At 43.1% G+C, this 26,821-nt stretch overlaps 1 protein-coding gene across 2 annotated transcripts in view; it reads left to right on the forward strand.

Annotated features, from left to right (window-relative positions):
* The window catches only part of LOC138293366 (FRAS1-related extracellular matrix protein 1-like), an 892,846-nt gene that overhangs the window by 496,173 nt on the left and 369,852 nt on the right, over window positions 1-26,821 (forward strand). For both annotated transcript variants that reach the window (XM_069232561.1, XM_069232560.1), the window contains exon 24: window positions 8,135-8,399. In XM_069232561.1, coding sequence (XP_069088662.1) covers window positions 8,135-8,399 — 265 coding nt within the window. The remainder of the gene's footprint in view (window positions 1-8,134; window positions 8,400-26,821) is intronic.

Here is a 26,821-nt window from a genome sequence, read left to right on the forward strand (position 1 = left end):
CCATGCCAAGGAGGCATTTCCTTACAATGACTCACCCCAATTCTGTGGGTCTTTGGATGATTACTTTTTGATCCCTTAGGTTCAGCACCTGGGCCACAAATGGTCCTGAAGGGGTAGAGGAGTTGTTGGGGTCAAGTGGCTAGCCCAAACCCACTGGGCTCTCTCCAGAGTGAAGAACGGGGAGAGGTCTTCTACCACAAGGCCCTGTTGGAGTCATGTTTTTTTTTTTTTAAATGACTGAATGCCCTTGCCCTCAGCCTACTTGGGTAAACCCATGACGCAAATGTTACTCCTCCCAGACGTTCCTTCAGCAGCCTTGGTACTTTATTCTGAATAAGATACTCTATAGTGATGGTTGCAGTGCATTGAGGGTTGATTTTACTATGGTGACTCACCCCAAGACCTTCCTTTAATCATCCCGATGAGGCTAAGATCCACCATGATGAAGTACATTTTTTGCTCTGGGGTCTCTTTTGTTGAGTCAATCACTGATAACATTAAGTGCAATTTATCACCCTGTTCTCACTGTGCCTTCCACCTGTGAGTTGTTCTCAAGTGGCTCTGCTTTGCTTGGTCTGCCCCAGCTTGTGCAGACATAGTTCTAGTCTCCATTATCTTGATATAGCTCCCCATAGTGACCAGGTCCAGGGCACAGCATGATGGTACCACTTATTAGTTCTCCAGTATAGTTTCAGAGCTACCCAGTAAGCCAGGGGCTGGGAGGCACCAGTTATTTATCAATTTCATGCTTCTGTTTAGCAGGCACACCCCTTCTCACCTTCCCAATAGTACGATACCACCATTGTCTGAGCTCCGGCACAGGCTCCTAGAAGCATCTTGTCCAATAAAATAAATCAACACTAAACATCCCCTAATGCAGGCCAAGTAACCAATATGTCCAGTTAGAAAAGGTCACATCCAGAAGAAGAACCAGCGCCTCCACCTGCTCGAGATCCATGGGCAAAAATCAGTGACTCTGATGGATAGTGGAGTCCTCCCCAGACCACCAAACACCAGAGTGCCACACTAGGTTCTCTCTCAATTCTGGGGTCATTGCTGCTCCTCTTTGAGACCACACTGGCTTCTAGCTGACGTCTCCTCCTTTGGCTCTATACGGGTCAGCATCTGGTAAGTTCAGGGCCACACTGTGGCAACCATTTCAATTCTCTGCAGCCATGCACTCAACCGTTTTTAAGATCAAGAAGTCTCACTCACAGGGCTCTGGCTTCTTCCGGCAGCCTCACTCTGTGCTCACGGGTGAAATCAAGTTTCACTTAAGTTGAGCCAAGAACCAGGACAGTCAGGATCATGGTGGACTAGGGCTGCCAGGCTGAAGCTTTGCAGAACTGCAGCCTATGCCATTACTAACTATGCCACACTCCCTCTGTAGTTCATTAATAGTTTACTTTGTTGTATAGCAAACCTTTGTGATCCTCCACAGATATCTTTCCCAAGGCGGTGTCATATGTTGGACCATGGAGGACAGTTTTCCACAAGCCCCTGCATCTGCGAGAAACTGCCTTCTCCCTCTTATTAGACATATGCCTGGTAATTTCTCTCTGATGTGGCGCAGTATAGAGCAGACCACTGTTTCTTTGAGGTGACACCAGGTGATTGCTTTGGATGCCCCTTTTCCTCTGATTCACATCAGGAAATTGGAAAGGACTCCACATGGTCAGATCATTCATAGGCTCATAACTCCATAACTGCTGCACCAATTTTTTATGTAGTTTGGAGCATTTTACTCCACATGAGCAGCCCTTCTTTTAGAGTCTGCTTCAATTGGCTCCAGTTGTCTGCTAATCCTGCACAGTTGAGGCCTCTTTTCCTACCGAACATCTCTTTACAGGTGTACACTACTAGCACCTTATCAGAGTGAGTTCGATCCTTCCCTCATGGCAGATGCAGCTCCTTCCACAGGATTAGGATCCTATGCTCTTGTACTGCTCCCTAACCAGCAGGAAGCAGGGCTGCTAACTGCACAAGGCAGACTTACCTCTGAAGGTGGAACCCAGAAAGCCCCTTTTTGCCAACAGGCTATTCCTCCTTCAACAGATAGTCTAAAGCTCTCTTTGAGAGGTCCTGTCCACCTGGTAAGGAGGCCGGACAATGTTTCAAGCGCACAGAAATGTACCTTCTGAGACTGTTCAATCAGATTTTGTGTACTAATCTTGGTTCCTACCCAGTATGTATCCTGGTTTTGCAGGTGGAGGTGTGCATTCTGGTGACTCTTTTTAGGAACTGGTTTCAGGAAGTTCCTGACATTATGTTTATTAACCCCAGACTGGTCGGGATAAAGTTTTTTGTCACTTAAACTTGTCAGGAAGAGGGAGTGGAACTGAATATTCCACGACACAGGAATCGGAGGCAATGCCACAAATAAGTAGGGGAAGCCTTCTCACTCAGCCGCCCCACAAAACTGTCTACAGTAGCACCTCTAGGAAAGAATGAAGCCAAAAGAGGGTGGGATTGTACCTACACTTGAAAAGGGAATCTGTGTCCCTTCTTCCTTTTACATGAGCCTGGTCCACTTCCACAGACCTCTAGAGTGGCCTACAAACTACATTCCTGTCTGGCGAGATCTCTCTCTAACCTCCATCTGGTGGACCTTCTATGATAGGTGCTCCAGATTAGATCCCTGTCCACATATACAGTAAAGCACCAAAGATACACTCCATGCTCACCTTAACCCATGCACCCTAAGTGATTAGTGCACAGACTCTATACCTGTTCCCCGCAGAATACCCAGATTCCAGTATCCTAGCTGTCTACAGGCAGCTGGCCTTCTCTTAAAAGGCGGACACTAAAGATAGCATAGTCCAATTTTAACAAAGTTTATAGTAGATGATATTCCAAGAGGGAATCTCCTATCAAAATATTGTTTCAGGCGCTGAAACCCCTTTTTTCTACCACTGGTTTTTCGTTGTGAGTTTGGCATCCATAACATTCTTTCAACTGCTTTTTAATGTGGCAAAATGTATAAATAATTTCATATTATCATTGTGTTGCTTGATAAATCGCATTTTAAGGGTTGAGTCGCTTTTTCACTCCATTGAGTGGTGCAAAAGCGAAGCAACCCCTTCATAAATTTGCCCCTAAGTGTGTAACTGTGTCTCTGTGTCTGGACTGTGTTTACTGCAGCTCTGTAAATTGGTAAAAAATACTTGTCACACTATGAAAACTGAGAAGATATATTTGCAATGCTGAGGCACAATGGAGACGTATACTGCAATTAAATCGGGCTGTTTGCAAACTGCAATATGCCGAAGCGCACCATGTAAAAAGGACAGGAATGTTCTTGTGGGATTATTGTGTACACCCACAGCACGAGGGGCATTTTGTGTTAACATTATGGTTTCTTATATTGTGGTGATAATATACACCAGTTGTTTGCTAACACGCCGCGGTAGAGCCACTGTAAAGCACTTATTCTGCCGTTCGTTTGGCCTTAAAGCATGAACACTTTGTCCATTGAAACAATGTGCAGTCTGGAGGCTCTTAGGCACTGATGTGGGTCACTGTGTGCAACGCTGAGGAATGGTTGATGCTGTTTCTGGGAGCTTTGCAAGAATGGCACTGATTAATTTATATTTAGGTTTTTGTTTTGCCATTCATGAGCACTGGTTTTCTGCCAGTGTATCCAGTAGTTGCTAGCAGTGATTATATGGCCTGCTGTTAGGAGATAGTTCCTTCAAGCCAATTGCAATCATTATTTGGTTCGCAACTTAATGCCCATTTTAAATCTGCACATTATCAAATAATCATGTTCAATTGTTGACCTACTGAATTTCAAAATAACACATTTATTGCAAAAGCATGCACCACTTGCCCATGGTTTAGTAAAGCTTCCTTTGGGAGAAGCTTAAATCTTCCCTTTAAAGTTGTTGTTTTGTCTAATAATGCTTTAACAAAGGCTTATGGACCAAAGCACTTTACAATGCACCATTTTCTACCAACGTTGTCATGAGAACACCCCCCCCCCAAGTCCCTCTATTAAAATGCTTTTACAACCTACTATATGTTAACAATATTACTGGTCCAGGTTACTTAACCATGCATCATTATTACAAACTTAAAAAGAAAATAAGTAGAGGTACCCTTACTCTATCCTCCATCCTCCATATACACTCCTACAATTCCTATCCATATCATATAGTATTGTTTAAGCATTGTTTTTAAATCCTAACAAGTATTGACCAATGTAACTAACCAATGGGGTCACAAACGCATAATATGACATAAATATTCAAAAAATATTTTGGCAAGATACCTAGAAACTGTCTTTTATATTATGGTCAAAGCTAACCCACTTTTGACCACTGTTACGGAGAAAATGTATATTAAAATGCAGTAATTGTCACAAATCTTAAAATTGCAGTCCCATGGCACTAGTGAAACAGACTGCCTCAAAACATTTTGAATCACAGTTCTTGAAAGCGTGTCTCTTTCGTTTGGTGCCTGGACCTATTTTTGGCTCCGTCCTGCATTACATCTAATTATTGGGCAAGCCCTGCTTAGTGCTCTGGATTATTACATGGCGATGTAGAATATCCATGGTGGTGGTTGCACCACAGCATCTTCGACTATGTAGTGCAGTGCAAATACATTGACGAGGCAATATGCCATGCGTGCTCACTTTGCTAAGGGATAACATCGTTAATACATTATGGGCCTAGCACTTTTACCTGTGGCATCTTAAGCTTTTACTAATGAATACCATGCCACGTGGCACTATAGAAACATCTATGCTTAAGAACATTGAAAATATAGTGTTGGACTATATGTCTCAAGAACTAATAATTTACGATTATCTTGTCATCGTTTTGTAAGACTGAGTGTTATCCGACAGCAAGGGTTGCCCAACCACTGTGTTCAGAATTAAGTAAAAAAGCTAACAGAAGACAGCTGAACAAATGTGAGCTATCGTCTTTCCCTAGTGGATATGTGGAGAACATCCTACACATTCTGTAAGACCAAAAAGACCATTTACTATTGTAATGCAGTCATTCGGAACTATTTAATTGTAGAGCTTACAAAACTTTACAATATCCCAACAACTTATGTATTAAGATGGTACACTGAATTACACACTTGAAAGATACGCGTAGTGGATTGATTAACCCCTTCGCAGCCAAGGACGTAACAGTTACCTCCTTGGCTGCGGCGCTGAGGCGCCAAGGATGTAACTGTTACGTCTTTGGACTGGCTCATGGGGGGAGCACTAGTGCTCCCCCCATGAGCCTCGCCTCAGCGCCCCCAGTGCAGGGATGGAAGGGGAAACGCTTTCTCTTGCACCCCCTCCTCCCCGACACCCCTGTGGCGTCTGATTACATTTGAGCCATGAGAGCTGGGCTAACTCAAAATCGACCCACTTGGAATGGTGAGGGCTGCACTTTTTGGACTTTGTGAGGCTTCCATGTAGAAAAATCCACAAGACCTAGACACATCTGAAAACTAAACATCTGGGTGAGTCCAGGGCGGTGTGATTCACAAGCACCCGCACCATTTTCTTACCCACAATGCCCTGCAAACCTCCAACTTTTCTGGAAATCACACATTGTGGAACCTTCCGGAATCTGCAGTAATCCACAAAATTCCTACCACCCAGCATTGTCTCATCTATAAAGATAAAATTTCTGCCCCATTTGTCAGCCTAAAAATTCTTTTTTTTCCAACTTCCCTTTTGGACCCGCTTTGGTTCCCCCTCAGCTTCAACATGTTTTTTGCTCTTCCCTGTCACAGGCACTTGGTCCACCTACACAAGTGAGGTATTTTTACCGGGAGACTGAGGGGAACAGAAATGTGGGAAAATTTGATTTTTTAGCTAAATTTGAGCTTTCCTGAGAATTGTGGGTAAGAAAACACTGGGGGATCCACACAGTCACACCTCCCTGGACTCCCTCGGGTGTGTAGTTTACAGAAATTTCTGGGTTTGGTAGTATGGCTGCTGAGCCCAGACAGGGAAACCTACCCAAAAAAACGCATGTGCACCCCTCAAAAACAGGTAGTTTTGTTGTGTTTTACGGCATTTCCTGTCGCGAGCACTACGCCTACTCGCACAAGTGAGGTACCATTTTTATTGAGAGACTTGGGGGAACACTTGGTGGAAGGAAGTTTGTGGCTATCCTCAGATTCCAGAACTTTCTGTCACCAAATGTTTTTGAAAAAGTGTTTTTTTAGCCAAATTATGAGGTTTGCAAAGAATTCTGGGTAACAGAACCTGGTGAGAGCCCCACAAGTTACCCTATCCTGGATTCCCCTAGGTGTATAATTTTCAAAAATACACAGGTTTTCTTAGGTGCCGGCTGAGCTAGAGGCCAAAATCCACAGCTTGGCACTTTGCAAAAAAAAACGTTTTCTTTGGGAAAATGTGATGTCCACGTTGTGTTTCGGGGCACTTCCTGTCGTGGGCGCTAGGCCTACCCACACAAGTGAGGTACCATTTTTATTGGGAGACTTGGGAGAACACAGAATAGCAAAACAAGTGTTATTGTCCCTTGTTTTTCTCCCCTTTTTTTCTTCTAAATATAAGTATGTAAAAAAGACATCTATTTGAGAAATGCCCTGTCATTCACTTGCTAGTGTGGACATCCCGAAATTCAGAGATGTGCAAATAACCACTGCTTCACAGCACCTTATCTTGTGCCCATTTTGCAAATACAAAGGTTGTCTTGATACCTATTTTTCACTCTTTATATTTCAGCAAATTAATTGCTGTATACCTGATATAGAATGAAAACCCATTGCAAGGTACAGCTCATTGATTGGCTCTGGGTACTAGAGTTCTTGATGAACCTACAAGCCCTATATATCCCCACAACCTGAAGAGTACAGCAGACGTTGTGGTATATTGCTTTAAAAATCTGACATCACAGGAAAAAGTTACAGAGTAAAACGTGGAAAAAATGGCTGTTTATTTCACCTCATTTTCAATATTTTTTTTATTTCAGCTGTTATTTTCTGTAGGAAACCCTTGTAGGATCTACACGAATGACCCCTTGCGGAATTCAGAATTCTGTCTAATTTCCTAAATGTTTAGCTTTCTGGGATCCAGAATTTGTTTCACACCCATTTCTGTCACTAACTGTGAGGAGGCTGAAAGCACAAAACACAGTAAAATTGGGTATGTCCCAGTAAAATGCCAAAAATGTGTTGAAAAATTGGGTTTTCCGATTCGAGTCTGCCTGTTCCTGAAAGCCGGGAAGATGGTGATTTTAGCACCACAAACCTTTTGTTGATGCCATTTTCAGGGAAAAAAACACAAGCCTTCTTCTGCAGCCCTTTTTTCCAGTTTTTTTTTTTAAAAACAATTTTTTTTGGTCTCCTCTAGGGGAACCCGCAAACTCTGGGTACCTCTAGATTCCCTAAGATGTTGGAAAAAAAAAGGATGCAAATTTGGCGTGGGTAGCTTATGTGGACAAAACGTATGAGGGCCTAAACGCAAACTACCCCAAACAGCCAAAAAAAGGCTTGGCACATGAGGGGGAAAAGACCTGGCAGCAAAGGGGTTAAAACGTGCAGCAATTAAGAATCAATGCATCCTTTGCTACTGATAATTAAAAGAAAATGTGTTTTCCCATCATCTGATTATTGCCCATAGATAACAAATATCGATGCAAATTATTAGGTGTAAAACCCACAAATATTGGATATCAAAACTGCAACTTGTTATTTTTTTGTAGTTCTAGCCTGCATGTTAAATCATCTATAAGTGCATGTGTTCATAGTGTGTGACAAAGATGAACTTGAAATTGGGCATCAGACATATTTCATCTTCTATAATCATTTGCAAATGTGTGATTAATATTTATCGTGTGTAGCCTTTGTCCGGATTATCAATTGTAACACGTTACAACATTACGTTCATTTTATTTTAAAATGTGTTTATATAAAGCTCATAGACGTCAAGCTTCTTGGAGCTGGCTGATGCCAGGCTCTATACAGTGCAAGCTAGACAAATAAAGATTGCTGGGGAGGTTACTGTGGATTTGGTTGGCCTTCAATGCATTTTCCAGTTTAATTTCCCATCTTCCTCTGGGTTTTTCTAGGTCACATGTGTTGAGCCCGGCTCTTTTGTCTTCCTTCTCAAGGCCTCTACAGACCTCTCTATCATTTTTTCCTTATTTCCTCCTAGGTGACATTGTTCTGCTCACCAAACCCGTGACTTTAACAGCGGGTGACAAGGTGACCTTGACGACAGATGTTCTCATGGCAACAGATGGCACTGGCAAGCCCGAGAAGCTGCTTTATGCCATCTCCGTGCCACCTGTGCACGGTCAGATTGAGTACATCAATTATCCGGGCGTGCCCGCTGCCAGTTTCAGCCAGTTGGACTTGGTGGCACAGAAGATCTGCTATGTTCACGACAACAGCAACGAGGCCGCTAAAGACTCATTCAGGTGAGAGGACTCTCCCGTCCAGGCCTCGGTGAGTTGGAATGCAAGGGTTACTGTTTCTGCTGTAAGGGACGCGCGCAGATTAACACGGATCTCATGGCATCTGGTTTGTGAAGCAGCGATGCAGCGCAAAGACCGTTTTAGCAGCGCTGATGGTCTTTTATCCTTTCATTAGCATCACGATTACATATGGTTTTAGATGAGGCTTCTGATCACATGTCCAGAGGCAAGACGAAGCAACTAAGTACACTGACAACGAAAGCTGACGATTATACTTACTAAATTTGCTAGGCAAGCTTGCCGAAAAAAACATAACTGTCAATTAGCTTCATAGATGGTAAAGCAAAAGAAGAAATTGTCAGTAAACATTGCAGTCTACTCCCTCTAAGTAAAATGGTTATTGTTTGATAAAGAATCAGGGGGCGAAGGAGATCCGAAAATGATGGCGAATCATCAAATCGGCAGAGTCCAGATGGCCGCTTGATGCCGCCGAAAAAAGCATATGTCTGCTTTTGCAATACTTAAATGTAATGTCTTTGCATCCCTCCAGTGCGCAGAGGGAGAAAACCGGGCTTTTTCCAGACGAGATGGCATCATCAATTAATACGATGAGCGTTGTCTGCAGTCCTCTGACCCAGAAAAGCATGGCTTCTTGTTAAATATCTGTGCTCCGAAAAGATCTGGATTGCACGTAACTCCTTCAGTTTAAGGAATTCATTGTTTGTGTCTCGTGCTAACATTTCAGCCCAGTAAGCCTGATGCTGACTTGAGAGACTTCACCAGGAATTCCAAACAGGCCAAAGAATCAAGCAGGAAAATGGCTGCATTATACAGAGCATAATTTGCTCCAAAAAAATGTACAGGCCCAGATTTTCCTTCAATTGGGTACTGACTGAATATGATAAATTATATGTGAATCAAAACAATAGCTCACACGGGAGCTTCTAGACCCGAGCATTTAAACGAGATGCACATTAGGCATTTAAAAAGTGATAAACGCAGTCAGAGGTGATTGTATTTAGGTAAATAGAAACATGTATATTATGGTCAAACTACACAGCGCTCTAAATTAAATCCATTTAGGTTTGTAGAGCAGCCTACCGTAGAGTTAGTTTCTTTTGAATTTGTTAATACCAGTTCAATGGAGCGCTAATGGATTTATAAAAACACATTCATACTTATTACATTTTATAAAAAATATAAGGATGATAAAACACATTAGAACGTTTTGTGGGAGCTAATAGAAACAAGGCATCTGTCTCATTAACTATTCACTTTTGCGGCCTTGCTACGCACAGCTTTAGCTCTCGGTTGCTTTATCTGTCTGTCTCAGACCGCATTATGACCAGTGCTTTAAAGATCTAGTTGGGTGGTCTTTGGATCTGCCCTTTGTTTATGAGTGAATCACTTGTTTAATTTGTTCATTTCCCTGATCCAGATTCAAGGGTTTTAATCACTATGCTAGTGTTTGTACCACCCAGAGAAGCATTTTTGTTTCACCATGTTTCGATTGGATGAATTACATCCTTCCACTCCACATGTCAAATAACTATTTTTCCTTTAGTAGGTTTCTAAGACAATCCACTTGTTGCACTCAAAGAGAGTGCTTCGCCCAACTTCTTTCCTGTCTCTGTTCCCCCTCTCTTTTTTTTTTTTTTTAAATATATTTTATTAGTTTACAAATAGAAAAAAAACATACACCTTCAAGAGGTGGTAAACATTACCCTTCCCCGGTTCCCTCCCCCCATGTTCGCTCCCAGCTCACAATAGGGCACTCCTTGACCTGCATGGTCCATCCAGATGATAAACCTGAGCAGAGTCAGTACTATGTACATTTATGAATTAGGGTCTTCATCAGCATCTGTTCCAGCGGCGGATTGCGATTGATCTGATGCTGTATCACTTGGATCCTTGAGGCAATCTAGCAAGGTGTCCCATTGTCTTGCCACGTCCTGAGACCCACATCCCCTTGCTGCCTCCCGGTGAAATATGCTTCCCTCTGCCTATGCCTATTTTATTACTGCATTCTGCCATCTTTGTATGTGAGGGCCCCTGGCGCCCTTCCAGTGTGTCGTGATCTCTCTTTTAGCCAGAATTAATGCTAGGTCAATATATCTATTGGTTGTTTTTTGGCGTGAGTGCAGGGAAAATCCCCCAGTAGTGCTACCGGGGGGACAGTTCGAGTCTTCTATCTGTAACCGCAGGCAGACTCTGGAACACCTCCTCCCAGTAAGGCACTATTTTTGGACAGCTCCAGAACATACGCTCTATTCCTGCCTCTGGTTCTGAGCAGCGGGGACACCCTCCACCTCCAGATGCATACATTTTTGTTATTTTATGGGGGGTAAGATAAGCACTGTGATAAATATAAAGGTTAATTCATTTTAAGCGAGCATTCCTGGATACTGTGGGTATGTGTGTAGTAATTCTAGCCCATCTCTGCTCGCCTATAGGTGCCCCAAGTCTGTCTGCCATGTCAGATGTAGTTTGTCAAGAGGAAGGGATGTGTCTTTATGTAAGGCCCTATAAAGGGCTGATATCACTCCTCTCTCCCCTCCATGTGTGCAGATAACCCGGCATCCATCATGTATACTCAGCTCATGGGGTCCTGCCTTCCAGGATCTCTGTATAATCCTTGTGATTGCATTATATAAAAGGAACATTTCCGGGGGGACATCAAATTGCCCCCTTAGCTCAGCAAAGGTACGCAATGCCCCATTATGAAACAGGTCCCCCAGTACTGTAATATTATAAGTTGCTAGTTTCATGACCCCGGTTAGGGCCCACCCCCCCGGCATCTGGGTCAAACCTTCTATTGGTATTTCCAGTGAGTACAGGAGTGTGGTTCGTGTGTGCTGTAGACTACGTCCCCAACACACGCACATAGTATGTAATATCTGTGGGTGCCGTTCGTGTCACCCCCTGGTGTTCAATAATATGTTCAGGAGGGCGTGGAGAGACTGACCCACACTGCGTTGCATATCACGCTCCTCTTGTTCCTCATGTCATGATCTCACCAGCCATTGCAGCTGACAGGCCAAATAATATATCTCCACATTTGGTGCAGCCAATCCCCCTTCTGATGTGGGTCTTTGGAGTGTACTTAAAGCCAGTCTATGTCTGCCCGATCCCCATATGAAACCAGCTACTATGGTATTAATGTCTCTAAATACCGATTTTTGGACAACCAATGGGAGGGTGAAAAAATAGTACAGCAGTCTGGGTAATGCTACCATTTTTATCAGTGCCTCTCTTCCTGTCACCGACAATAGAAGTGTTTTCCAAAATAGAATATCGGCTCTCAGTTTCCTAATTGCCCGATGTACATTCCCCTCTAGTAAGTCTTCCAATTTATGATATATGTTGACTCCCAAATAGCGAAATGAAGAAGGGGTCCAATTAAGCCCCTGTGTGTTTCTCACCCTCGGGGCTCCCTCTTTCAGGGGAAAGATGTGAGATTTCTGCCAATTTATGCACAGTCCGGATGCATCTCCGAATCGTTCCAGCATTGCCATTGCTCCCGGCAGACCGGCTTCCATGTGTCCTAGAAAGAGCAGCATGTCATCCGCATAGAGCGCAATGTGGTGCTCTTGTGTCTCAACCCGGAGGCCTTCAAAATAAGTTCCTGATCTTACTGTTCGCGCAAGCGGTTCCACCACGGTCGCAAAGAGCAGGGACGACAAGGGGCAACCCTGTCTGGTGCCCCTGCCAATTAGATATGGTTCTGATACTGTCCTGCCTGTGCGTACCTGTGCTGTAGGGTTTATATAGAGCAGATTCATCCATCGGAGAAAGTCTTGCCCCAGCCCCAGTCTCAGGATTAACTGTTCCAAGAAATCCCACCTAAGGCTAACAAAAGCTTTCTCAATATCTACCGCAATAATTGCCGCATTCTATAAGGCCGGGGACTTAGAGTATAGGATCGCGATCAGCCGTCTTATATTCTGAGCTGTGCTGTGCTGGGGGACAAATCCAGACTGGTCCCTATGAATTAGAGTCATCATGTGGGGTAAGAGTCGGGCAGCCAGTATTCTGCTAAGTATTTTATAGTCCATGTTAAGCATGGACAAGGGGTGATATGAGCGCACATCCACTGCCGGTCTGCCAGGTTTCAGGAGTTGTATCATTATGGCTTAATTCGTGGTATCATTATGGCTTAATTCGTGGACTGAGGCAGCGATCTCCTCTCTCTCGCTTCCATGTAGAGGGCACAGAGATGTGGGGTCAACTGCTCCAAGTATGAGGCATAAAACTCCACTGGGAGTCCGTCCGCCCCTGGTACTTTACCCCTAGACATAGTCTTCACTGCAGCTTTAATGTCCACAGCAGTGATTGGTTCCACGAGGGCCAGTCGGTCCTCCTCCCCCAACTGTGGAAGACTAAGGTTATCTAAGTCCTTTAGCTGTGCTAGGCTCAGAGCCTCTGCAGGTGGGGCATATAATAGAGAATAATAGCTAGTAAAGCTATTATTTATTTCACTCTACCCATATAGACAGCGTCCTGTAGAGTCCTCAATCTCCATTACCAAGGCCTGGAGTCTCGGCGGAGCAGCAAGCCATGCCAACAGCATTCCCGTCCTATCTCCCTCTGCGTGTTGTGTAGACAAATACCTTTTATAATCAAAACTGCCCAATTGCTCTGTTGCCGCTGCAACTTTCTCTCTAGCATTTGTGAGAAGGGGGCCAGCTCTGGATTGTTAGGTCTACGATGTTCAAAATCTCTAAGGGAGCTCTCATATTTCTGGATGTCTTGTTCTAGGGTCTTACGAACCCCCACTTTCTCTGCTATACATTTAACACTAATTACTGTTTAAATGTCTCCCACTCGATCGCGCGGGATGATGCAGTTCCTGTGTTATGATCAAAGAAATCCCCTATTGCAGCTGATATCGAGTGTTTGAAGGCGTCATCCTCAAGCATTTCCGCTCTGAAATGCCAACTTGGTATACGTGTTTTTTCTCTTTTCCAGGCCAGCATCAACAACAGGGGATTATGATCTGAGATTGTGCGGCAGAGGTATTCCGTTCCTTCCACTACGCTGCTTACCTCAGAGGAGGCAATAAATGCGTCTAAACTGACGTGTAGGTCGTGTAGGGAGGAGTAAAATGAGTAATCTCGGTCTGTAGTGTGGAAATGTCTCCAACTATCAATAAAACCCCACTGTCGCTGCCAGTCAGAGAACAATCTAGCCACTTTAATAGTTTGGGAACATTGCGGGGGGTGCGACCTATCTAACTCTGGGTCTGCAATACAGTTAAAGTCTCCCCCTATTAGGGTTGCCTGCATGAGGTATGGTCCCAGATCCCAGGAAAGCACCACAAGAATAACTGAAACTGAAGGTGTGTGTCCCACTTAGAGGTGATCTATCTCAGACTAACATTGTAAGCACAGTACTAAGTTTGTATACCATTGTGTCTATCCCAGGAATTACCAAACTATGGATGGCTGTCTATAGGGCCAGGCTGAAGACATCTTTGCAGCAGCAAATTCATACCCGTGAAACTCTTGACTTAAAATTGAGGAAGATGTGAAGTTTTTAACGGGGTAATTTCAGTTAGATGAAAAAAATTGGGCATTAGATGTAGCATGTTGAATTACATTAAGTCCACAAACACTTTTGGACTCCGTCACAATGACTGGATGATGTCACCAGCAATTTCATCAATAATACCACCTGAGATGTCATCAGTGATGGCATCAATGGTGTCATTTAACATGTCGAGTGATGTAATATGTGAGGTCATAAGCAATTCATGGCAGGGGGCAACTTGCAGTTGAATCAGTGAATTATTACTGGCAAATTTCCGTGTGTTTTTTAATCCTTAGTTTTTATCATATTTCAACACCCCATTACAACATCACTTTAGCCTTTGATTCTTCAGTGAATTTCTGTTTTATTTAAGTGTAAGCAAATATCTTATCATACCTAACTATGAGATCACTCTAATCTTTGATTTTTTTAAAACGTATTTCTGTTTTCTTTCCAACGTAAGCTAAGATCTAATTACCATATCTAACTATAAGGCCAGTTTAACCTATGTTGCTTCAGTGAATTTCGAATTTTTTAAACCATATTTAGCAATCACCTCCACTGTGCATGGCACAGTGGGAGGTTTGCCACAGATCTTGGCCTCCGGCCAGGCCCTGCACCCAACCCCCCAACAGGTGTCTAACCCCCAGGCTCCACGTGGCCTTCGGTTGTACTCAGCAGGGTTTGGGCACAGGACCTGTCATTGCCTTGCCTGGGCCTTGTTCCCCACCCCCCCTCAGGCACACAACCCCCTGCTGTTTATGGGTTTAAGCTGTGCACCAGGGGAGCTGGTGGTTTGTGCTCATCCCTGCAATGGGTGGCCAACATCCCCACCTCCGGTGCCAACTCAAATACTCTGTCCCATGTAGCTCACCCTCGGGACGGAGTAGAAGTACGGACAGGGAAACATATGTTTGCTTTCAACTGGCGGGAGGTTTTAAAATTTCCTGCTAAATGGGAGCAAACGTGCCTTCCCTGCCTGGAGTAGCACAGGCAGGGAACGAAAGTCTGCTCCCAGTTGGCAGGAGATTAAAACATACTCCTGCTGGCTGGGAACAAACTTCTATTCTGTTTCTCTGCCTATACTCCTGCGGGCAGGAAAAAAGATCAGATATGCCTCCTGCCTGGACGGAGCAAGCATAGGTAGCTGCTCTACGGATGGGAGTAATGCTAGTTCCCGCACCATTTGGGGACATTGCCGGGGTTACAGGGGTCATGGGGCTCCCCCTATGGCCCTTAACGTGCATTTTATGGGTACCCCAGGTGGCCCAGGTGGGCACCCAGACACCATCCTCTGGTCTCCTCACCTTTTATATAACATACAGCACCAGGAGATGGTGTCCCCAGTGTCTATGAAGGATCAGGGAGGGGGCTGAGTGGCATCTTCCCCTTTTTAGGTGAATTTGGCTTCAGGGACTGTGGTACCTGGGGTTTATTAAAACTTGTGGGTCTCATGGCCGCCTACCTTTTTTAATTGAATTTGGACCCTGAGGAACTGGGTCCATGATACCTAGTGAGGCTCAGGGAGGGAAGCGCACACATTCCCTTAAAATTTGGCCCCAGGGGATTGGGCACCCAGGGCCTCATATGTCTCAGGGAGGGGAGCTGTGTGCCTCCCTCTCCTCAGTATGTATGGTTTGGCCCCAAGCAATGGGATCCAGGTGGGTACTATTGACTTGGGGAGGGGGGCATGTGCAGGCTAGGCTCTGTAGCCAACCCCCTGCCGCGCACCACTATAGGCTGTACGCAGCATGGGTTGACTACCTGTGGGAGGGGTTGGCCACAGACTAAGCCCTGTGGCCAACCCCCTTTCTGCACATGGCTTGAGGCTGTGCACATCATGGGGTTGTTGCCTGTGGGGGGTGAGCTTCAAGGCTTGGCTTGCAGCCAGGTCCTGCCTCCAACACCATGCTGCATGGGACCAAAGGCCATACAATGCTTCGGGTTGGCTGCCTCTTAGGGGGTTGACTGCAAGGCCTGTGTGCAGGTAAGGTCTTGCAGGCAACCACCGCTACTCATGATCAGAGGTCATGCACAGCAGGGGGGTTGTCTTTACAAATGGTAACAAAGTATTAATTTACGTAAACAAAAAACTAGAAATTCACTGAATAAACCTAAAGTTAAAGTGATGCCATAGTTAGGGACTGTTATTATATTTCACTTTACACTTAAAAAGCAAAAAAATAAATTCACTGAAAAACCTTGGTTATAGTGAAGCTATGGTTAAGTGAATGTTAGTGCTACCATAACATTTTGAACTTAAAAAAACACAGAAATTCACAATTTTTTGTGACCTCACATAGTACATCACTCATGACATATTCTATATCATCATTTATGACAGCACTTAAAAAATCTACTTACGTTCTTTCATTTTGCATACCCCAGACATGAGTAGGCCTCACAGACCATTAGATCTGCTGCACTAAGCACTATTATGAAGACAGGGACAATGACTAAAGAGGGGTAGATTTACATGGCAACTTATCGACAAAAATATATTAATTATTATTAGATCTGTATTTTATTACACTGTTTTCTTTTAAAATGATGTACACACCAACATATTAATAGACTCTGTACAAGAAAACAGAACAATGCCCCACCTCAATTAGGTCTGTACTGTGAGCAACAACAAAACACCAACTAAGTATTTACACACATAAATTACAAAATACCTCTTTTTTCCACACTTTTCCTATCACAAATTATCAAAGAAGACAGCCAAATCAATATAGTCCATCTTTTTCGGTCCATCTACAAGATAGTCCATATTTAAATAACCTTTTCACCTGGTTTCCCCACCAGTCTCACACACTCAGTGTGGTTAAAAGCTGAAGGATTTCTTTCCTTGCAACACTTTCACAATTTCTCATGGAGTTCTTGAATAAAAAATTGCTGGCGCATGTCGGCCTGGTTGCTACTGGCCTCTTCAGGACCGTATAAGGAGCATGTGTTCCTCCTCAAGCATGTGGCTCTGAACAGATCTGATATGAGCAGGTACATAACCAAGCTAAAGTCACTGCCCCGCGGACCGCTGCTTCAAATGAAAACACTTGCAATGCGAGTCAGATTGACGAAGAAAGCTGGTGCTGGCATCTACTGTCTTTACGCTAATGTACTTGTGCGAGATTCAAAGCAAGCCCTTTGCCGCCCCTACTTGCTGGAAATGGTGGAAACGTGCACTCATGTGGGAATCAAAACAAGTCTTACGCGGCCCCCGCTTACTGGAAATGGTGGAAACTTTGCACTAAGGCATATAAGAGTGCATAAAACAGAACTAAGGGAGTACCACTTTATGTACTCCAAAAAATGCCTTTAAGGACAGTCCCCAAGATGGTAATAGAAAATAGCAATGTAGCCATTGGGTGAGTGCTTTGTGGGATTTCAACAATCAATTGACCATGACAATGCCCTTCCAAAAAAATAGACACACTAAGGAAATGTTTTGATCCATTGTTAGATCGAAGAAATTAAAAATTCCCCCTTTTTGGCTCATCCTGGTCTGAAGTGTTAGGGAGTTGGTAATATTTTCAAAGTTCTTATATTCATTTTATTCCTTTTCATGGTCTAATTCCATCTTCATTCTTAGCCGCTCTATGTGACTAGTTTATTGGACTTTTAAGTAGCAAGCTACAATGGCATCTATTTTATTTAAAAGGTCCTTTTTAGTTAGGCATATGTTAGGCTGAGTGTGCTTAGTGCTCTTAGGGTTCTCTTTTCTGTGAGCCAATCACAGTATGTTTTCCTCTCAAAAGATGGTAGGCTATTTTTAAGTTTATATTACTCCAGGTCAAAGTTCTTCAAACTGTGGGGTGCGTCCCCTCACCTGGAGGGGGGCATGGTCGTATTATCAGTGGGCTGCAAATGGCTCAGCAGTACCTGTAAATAAAGATAGTCTGGAAGTGCAACATTGTTTATTTGGCACATTTCCAGACTGTTTTCATTTACATGCAGGGTTGAAGTGTTTAAAGAAACATATAGGAACTGTGATCCTGAGGGCGATGATGGCTGTGTCAGTAAATTAGGATCAAAGACGTGGCTAAAAAACTAAATATACTGTTATTATTTGGTTGTTAATGCACACTTCTTAAATGTACAATAAAGGCAGGTTAAACTAATATGTAGTAAAAACACTATTACTTAATAAAAACGGCAATTGATTAATGTGATCACTACAAATGTCTGTGTGTGATCACTTCTTATGTCTGTGTGTGTGACCAGAGGGTCACAGAACCGAAACCTGGTTGGCAGAGTGGGAAATAGTGACTTGTGTATTTATGTAAGCACCATAAATATGTAAGTCATTATTTTAAAATAGTATTGCAAACATAATATGATAGGCTCCTGCAAAATGATTTAAGCCCCTACGTAGAGTTTGGCAGACATGGTACCCTGTTGCAAATGTGACAGAATACCCTACTCACCAAACCTTAGGTCCACCTGCCTTTTTTAGAGGCAAGTGGACATTAAGCATTCCATCGATAGAGCTCTTGTTGTCTATTTCAACAGAATCCTTCCTCCGATGGCCAAACAGAATGGGGGCTCTATTTAGGGAGACAAAAGTTTGGTGAGCGGCTATCAAATCCAATGGGGGGCCATAGACCAAAATGTTATGCATTGAAAGGAACCACCATGGCAGTGGGTTCTTTCAATGTACAGAGATGACAGCAGGCTGGCGGTTATCTTTAAATCTGGCAAGTGGAGTATCTTCCAGATGGTGACAGTAATGCCCTCTGCCATCCCAACAGACACCAAACTCTCAGATCAGACCCTTAGGTTTAAGTAAAATGTTTAATTTAATAATAATTAATTAGATTAAACTTAGTGCAACCGCGTTTGTCCAACACAGATTCTAGAACTCAGTTGGTAACAAACTACTGTCACTAAAAGAATAAATCTTTGTTCTGACAAAGATTCAATTGACTGCATCAATTAAAGCCTTAACTGAGTCCCAAGAAACGTTTTAGATTTGGGTTTTACCCAATTGCACTTATTTGCATTTCTTTCAGGGATTAGGAACCCTGGTGAGTAGGCCTGTTTCTTCTTAGTTTTCTGCCCCTCTCTAAGGCTTGCAGTACAGCCCCCTTCCCCCCCCCCTCGTTTCACTTTCAGCCAGAAGCACCTTAAGGGCAGAATTAATTGTTCAGTGTTGGTTTAAAAAAAGAGTATGGAAACTGGTTTTCCCATAGCATGGGCAGGTCTTGACTCTTAGGTCCCACCAACCTCAACCTCTGTTTACATGCAGATGACCTTTCACTTGAATTGAGTGAATCATAGGGAGGAGGCCAGCATGGCTGCATTCAGATGCAGAGCCCTGATTATGCGGAGCCCGAGGGCCTCATAGTAATGGTCCAGGTGAAAGAGGAAAGGAGCGAGTTTCAGGGATGGCATCAGAGGTGCCTCAGAGATGGGGGTGTTATGTGGGCACTCATTTTTCTGTTTATAAATGTACAGAGACAGCATCCTCAGAGAGATGCCCCAGGGAAGGGGATGCGATATGGGGGACTGTAAAATAAATGACCATCGGTACCATTGGGGCACTGGCACTGGAGCCAGGGGTGTGAGTGGTCTCTGCACCCCAAAGATGTCTGTCTTACTACCAAAGAGGGGAATTGAAGTCATTTATTCTTGCTGGCATTAGGATTCAGGTCACTCTTGTTGTGCAGAGAACAGGCTAATTTTCTTCGCTAGCATTCGGGCCAAGGGCACCATCACTGCAAAAGGATTGGGGCAACATGTACGCACTAATTTGTTTCAGAAAGTAGAAGAAAGCCTGTTAAATGATTGGGTCAAAAGGTGTTCCTTTACAAAAAAATTTGGGCATTAGTTAACAAACTGGCATGATATTTAATAGGCTGTTAGCAAGTTGAGTCCACTGAGGAATCTCAGGTTTCAAGCAGATTGGGTGAATGGGCAGAGTTAAATCTGGGGGTCAAAAACCCTGTTGTCAGCAAATATTTTTGCTGCTGTATCATGGCAGATATGAAAATTGGCAAGACCTTAACATGTTTACCGTACCCTTAATATAGAGAGTTTCATGTAAAATCATCAATGGGGGCAAAACCCGGGGGGGGGGAACAAAAAAGTGTTAAATTGCTCCCCTAACTCAGACTGCCAACCCCCAATGCTCATGACCTACAAACATTCAAAGCACAGGTTGGCTGTAGTGCCTGGCCTGCAGTCTGGCTGGGTATTTTATTTGTCAACCCACTTTTAACAAGTTCACAGACGAAATGTGGATATTGCAGACTAGGCCTGGGCAAAGTCTTTATTATGCCAGAGTAATTGGTGTCATTTTGGTAATTTTGTGTGTTAAAATGTATGTGAAATTACTGAGACTAAGGCATTCCTCCAAACCGTATATTTTTGTGATGAAATTCTAACACAAAATGTACCATTTGGATAATTTTTTTTAATGACAAGTAATTTTTGGTAGATTTCTTTGCTTTTTACCCAAGTGGACCATTTGGGTAATTTTTTAACATAAAACTACAAATTTGAACACGAGCAGCAGTGTTTTGAACATGAGTGGCAGTTACCTTACTGTGGGTGGTCAGCAAATATTTCAGGTACATTTTCTTACCTGAGCAGATCATTCAATCACTTTTTAAACCCAAAACTGCAAATCCAATAGCCAGCAGCAGTGTTTTGTACCTGAGTGTTGGAAATGGCCTTTCTACAGGGTCACACCCAAACTTTTTCTGACCTCATTTTTGCTGGCTTTAGGACTCTGCCTGCCTCCCTCCACTTGTTGGACACTGCTTTTGCTGGTTTTAGGACTCTGCGTACTTTACCACTGCTAATCAGTGCTAAAGTGTATATGCTCTCTCCTTAAAACATGGTGACATTGGCTCATCCCCTTTGGCTTATTTAATTTACTTGTGAGTCTCTAGTTGTTAGACTTTTCATCCTTGGCGTGGTCTCCCTTAACTTTTTGCCTCTGTGCCCCAGGTTGTTGATGTGTGCTGGACTCTTTTTTTGTTACTCTGGGCACTTTACCACTGCTAACCATTGCTAAAGTGCAAGTGCTCCTATTCAAAATGTGTATGTAATTGGTTTATCCATGATTGGCATATTTGATTTACTAGTAAGTCCCTAGTAAAGTGCGCTAGAGGTGCCCAGGCCCTGTAAACCAAATGCTACTAGTGGGCCTGCAGCACTGGTTGTGCCACCCACCTAAGTAGCTCTGTAATCATGTCTCAGACCTGCCACTGCAGTGTCTGTGTGTGCAGTTTTGAACTGTAAATTTGACTTGGCAAGTGTACCCACTTGCCAGGCCTAAACCTTCCCTTTTCTTACAAGTAAGACACCCCTACGGTAGGCCCTAGGCAGCCCCAAGGGCAGGGTGCAGTGTATGGTTAAGGTAGGACATATAGTAATGTGTTTTATATGTCCTGACAGTGAAATACTGCTCAATTCGTTTTTCACTGTTGCAAGGCCTGTCCCTCTCATAAGTTAACATGGGGGGCTACCTTTAATCTGATTAAAGTGTAGATTACCTTTGGGAGCGGATAGATATGTGGAGTTTGGGGTCTCTGAGCTCACAATTTAAAAATACATCTTTTAGTAAAGTTGATTTTAAGATTGTGTTTTTGAAAATGCCACTTTTAGAAAGTGAGCATTTTCTTGCTTAAACCATTTCTGTGACTCTGCCTGTTTGTGGATTCCCTGTCTGGGTCAGTGTGACAGTTAGGCTGGTTGCACCTCTCACTAGACAGGGACACAAAGGGAGCTGGGGTGTAGTCTGCATTTCCTGATTAGCCTTCTGTGCTAGGAGGGAGGGGAGGAGGGGCACTTACACCAGAAAGGGCTGTGCCTGCCCTCACACAATGCAGTCTCCAACCCCCTGTGTGTGTCTGGGGCCTGGCCTGGGCTAGGCAGGATTTCACAAAGAAGAGAGACTTTTCTTTGAAGTAAGCCTACTTCACAGGGATAAATGGGTAGATGAAGGGCACCCAAAATCTGGAAACCAAGAGGCACCTCTGCCTGGAGAAGAGCTGAAGAGCTGAGGAGGAAGAGCTGCCCTGCCTGTTACTGTGCTCTGTGGAGCTATCCTGCAGTTGCTGCTTCTGCCTATGCTAGAGGACAAAGACTGGACTTTGTGTTGCCTTCTTGTGAAGAATTCTCCAAGGTCTTGATTTAGAGCTTGCCTCCTGTTGTTTGAAGTCTCAGGGACAGCAAAAACTTCTCTCTGCCAGCCCCTGGAGCCTCTGCTGAGACTCCTACTCTGCCAAGTGGTCCCCATCCAGTTCCTGGGACCCTGAAAGGAGAAGCTGGCAGCCCAAGAGTGGGAAATCCACGCACCGACCGCCATGCGGGGAAAATATCGACACAACTCTGATCTGCGGTTGAAAAATCGACACGCCACCTGCAACGTGACCGGAAGATCGACTCCCGCAGCTGGAGAAACTATGCCCAGCATCGCTGACGGAGGCTGGTGAGATCGCAACCTGCGATGCGTGGTTTTCGGATCATCGTGCAGCAGGATTTCCGATGCAAACATCGCTAGGCGTGCAAAAACAACACAAGGCCTGCCCGTACCTGAGAGTGCAGTTCAAATCGATGCATCGCTCTCCTGCGGAGAGAAGAAACGACGCACGCTGACTCGACTGAAGGAGAAACGACGCAAGGTCTCACTCGTGAGTGATATCAACGCATCGCAAGCCCTTTTTGATGCATACTCGCCTGTGGGGGGTTATTTTTGATGCACCCAAGGTACATTTTCACACTAACAGAGTCAACGTTGTGTTTAAAATTACATGAAGACTCTTTTTGCATTGTTATTGATAACTTGACTTGTGTATTGTGGATATTTGTCTTTTTGGTCTTGTTTTGTTTAGATAAATATTTTCTATTTTTCTAAGCCTGTGTTTTGTCATTTTGTAGTGTTTTCATTAAGTTACTGTGTGTGTTGGTACAAATACTTTACACCTAGCACTCTGAAGTTAACCCTGCATGATCGTGCCAAGCTGCCAAGAGGGTGAGCGGGGGTTAGCTGAGGGTGATTCTCTTTTACCCTGACTAGAGTGAGGTTCCTTCCTTGCACAGGGGGTAACCTGACTGCCAACCAAAGACCCCATTTCTAACACCAAGCAACCAAAATCAACTCTAATCTACATTTTCAGGTTGATTTTTTGATCGAACAAACTGTTCCAGTAATGAAGTTTGCATAATTATGTGCAATTTTGCATAATTTTTCGATCATTATGAAGAACTACACTATCTGAAGACTATGCTGACCCTTACTGCAGAACTGAAATGCACAAAGGGAGCTAAAAGCTTCTTTGTCCAATGAGGGCTTTTATTTATAAAAGTAAATACCCAGAACCTCTACAATCATGTTTGAGGATGTCTACTCACTGACGGTCCAACTAGCTCTATCTTTTAACCTCATTGCCATGCTAATAAATATAATTATGCTAATTATTGTAATGCTAATTATTCAAAAGGTACTGAACAGATTTAGTCCAAATAGCGCAATGGCCATTTGATTTCCATAGTTCCCTTTGGGGCTTCTTTCTGTAGCAGAAAGCAAAGATTCCTATAGGAGTTTAAATGGGAACTCCTGCTTTCTTGAGCACCTCTTTCGGTGCACCCTCTCCCTTTTAGTGGATTTGCATGAAACCTCAAATTTCACACATACTTTAAACATAGCAAGGGCCTGATTATGGGTATGGTGGTCCTAAGACCCCGTACCCATGGTGGTGGTCTGACAGCCGCAACCTTGGCAGTCTAAACACCAGATTACGAAGCTGGTGGTCGGGCCGCCATAAAACCACCACCACCAGGATCATGGATCCCAACAATTTGGTGGCAGTGAAAGCTGTGAAAGCAGTGCCGATCATGACTTGCCTTTCCGCCAGCCTTTTCATGGCCGGGACCCCGCCATTAAAATGCCGGTGGAAGTGCGGAGACGGGCCATGGAGGGCCCTTGCACTGCCTATGCCCATGTCGTGGGCAGTGCAGAGGACCCCTGTTAGCACAGTCGAATCGCACACTGTCTGCCATTGCACTCAGTGGTCATTCTCTCTGTGCTGGCAGCACAGTCAGTGCAACTGGCAATGGCCTCGCCTCTCTTTTAGAGCCTAAGCCAATCCTGCTGCACGCACTGTCCTGCCAGCACTGCAGGAACATCTGTCTCCAGTCGCTCGTATTGGCGCACCAATGGTCGGACCGCCAAACTCGTAATCACACCCTAGGTGTCTGCCAGATGTTGTGCAGATGTGGAAAACTGTGCCAAAGTTATTGACAAATCAATTTGCTTCGACCAACTCACTTAAATTTGACCACACACTCACATATTCATTAACCTCAGAACTCCATGACCTTATGAAGAAAATCAAACTTCAGGTTCGTTCCTCTATATGGAACTGGATAAGGGTATAGCAAATTGTCACACTCATTGTTTGATGTCATCAGTGATGTTATCAATGATGTAATTGAATATGTTACAAGTGGTGCAATATGTGAGATCATAAGCAGCATATGGTGGAGGTGCAAGTTATAATTAGCTCGCTGAACTATAACTGATAAACATTAGTGTTTTCTTGGATTTCAAAAATAACATTATGAATGTTATCACCTAACTATAACATCACATTAACCTTTGGTCTTATCAGTGCATTTCTAGTTTTTTTTTTTAATGTAAGTTAAGATGTTATTTGTATAAATAATCATAATTTCACTTTAGCCTTTGTTTTTTCAGTGAATTTCTAAGATTTCTTTTAACATAAAGTAAAAATTAATTTTCAATGTTGATCATAATTTCAATTTTGCCTTTATACTTTGTGGCGAATTTTCAATAGGATGATTTAACGTTATAAATTAATGTGTCCTAAGATTATTTTTTTTACATTTTCCATGCTCCTGCATTACTCCCGTGGGATACCTACAACCACAGATTGGACCCCACAAGAGTTCTGTGTGGGCTTTACTGCCTGTTTAAGTGCCACTGGAGTACCAAGTAATCCTCAACTTTGAGCCTAGTGCTTTTCTAATTGGGTCATTTAATAATGATCCCTTAGAGTATTTTTGTTACATTGCCTAGTTTTTTTATGTTTATGGTCCCTTGGGAGTACTGCAGGACCTATGAAACACACCTGAAGCACATCTGAATGTTTAAAGCAATTGTCTTGCATCATTTACAGGACGTTACTTCCCTTTCAACCTCATTTGAGAATAGCACTTTTGTATGATTATATCTTTTGCTGGGTCCTTGATCTCTTTTTTTGCATTTTTCAATTTTCCTATTGGGTTCAACCATGACTTTGGGTGATGAGAGAAAGGAAGACATGAAGGAGCAGGAGCCTGCAAAACCAAAAACCATTGAGGAGTCCCTGGTATGATATTTTTCCATACCTCTGGCGGGAAGAAAGACTTTTCTGGATAGGTAATCTGCAGTATCTGCTAGATGTTTTCAAGGGGCACTGATAAATAATTTTCACATAGCACCTCCAGCATGTGGATGTACGTGTGATTAGTGCACCCCACACAGCTTGGCGCAGAGCTGTGCAGCAACAGGATGTAGAGGAGACATCCACTTCAAGTTTAAAACCCTCCACTGGACCAGGGAATACACTGCCAATCAAAGTGCTACAGGGGCAATCTGGCATAAGTCCTGCATGACAGGACATGATTATTTGTTACAGGTGGTGCATCAAGATGGTTTATGCTGGACAACAAAATAGATAGGTGAGGGACAAGTTAGTGTTAGAACACCATTGTCGGAAGAACAAAAAGGTTTTTTCTGTCTCCAAATTCCAATGCCCTGTTCATGTTTTTAAAAAAACTGAAAGATACAAAAAAATTAAACAATAAAAACAATAAAAAAAGTGTTTGCCATAGATTTTTTGTTTAAAAACATTAATGTTTTATGTTTTTCATTATGTGTGTCTCTTTGTTATTGTATCTTCTTAGTCTACTATAGCAGTCTATACTTAATATTAAAATGTAACTATAAGTGCAATTAAAATCGAAACACTTAAAACAATACATTTCACTGAGATTTTAAAGATTTGCGTCAGTGTATGTTACTTTTTGATGTAGACCCAACACAGAATCAATGTTAGTATTTATAAACCAACAGAAAAATACTGTGTTGGTTCACAAGTAATCTAATTTGGAATAATGCAATGCTCTACCTTTTATTACTTTGTTTTAAAGAGGTAATTCTATGGTAGTGTATGGGCATTCCTGTGCATCCACTTTTGGACTTTGGCCCAAATCCATATCTACATAGACATGTAATATGTTTTTGCAAACGAAATCTTGCAACTCCCTAAGGCTGACTTACTGAGAAATATTTTAATTTCTCTTTGATTTTTCCTCTACATCAGGCATTTCACAGCATGCATACATAGAGAAAATGACCTTAAAGCAGTGGTTCCTAGCTTGTGGAATGGGGACCCCTGGGGGTCTGCTAAGCCCCTTCAGGGGGTCTTTGAGTGCTTAGAAAATAAGTAATATTAACAGATTAATAAGGTATATATAACGAAAATGGTTAAATGTACAATTGAAAACGTACTGTAAATGTCAAGAAATTTGCAATTTGAGGCTAAAAGAAAATTCATATCATATTGATTTGAGGGAACAGTGCATGTGCATCATGCAGAATATAGTATGGACGATGTGTGGCATCAACTGAAATTAGAAAACTCCAACCTTCCTATTAAAATTTATTTTATTTATTTATATTTGTTTGCAAATTAAATAAAATATGTTATCATTTGTGTATGTGTTCGATGGAATGCTTGTTTCTATATATTTTGTGTAATGTTTTGTGGTGCAAATCATCGACATCGGGGTCCCTGGCTTCCAGTGATGAATCATTGAGGGGGGGCCTCGATTCCAATAATGGTACATTGGTGCTCCCGGGGTTTCAATAATGATAAAGA

Source organism: Pleurodeles waltl, chromosome 4_2 (assembly GCF_031143425.1).
Source record: "Pleurodeles waltl isolate 20211129_DDA chromosome 4_2, aPleWal1.hap1.20221129, whole genome shotgun sequence".
In the NCBI taxonomy this organism is placed as follows: domain Eukaryota; kingdom Metazoa; phylum Chordata; class Amphibia; order Caudata; family Salamandridae; genus Pleurodeles; species Pleurodeles waltl.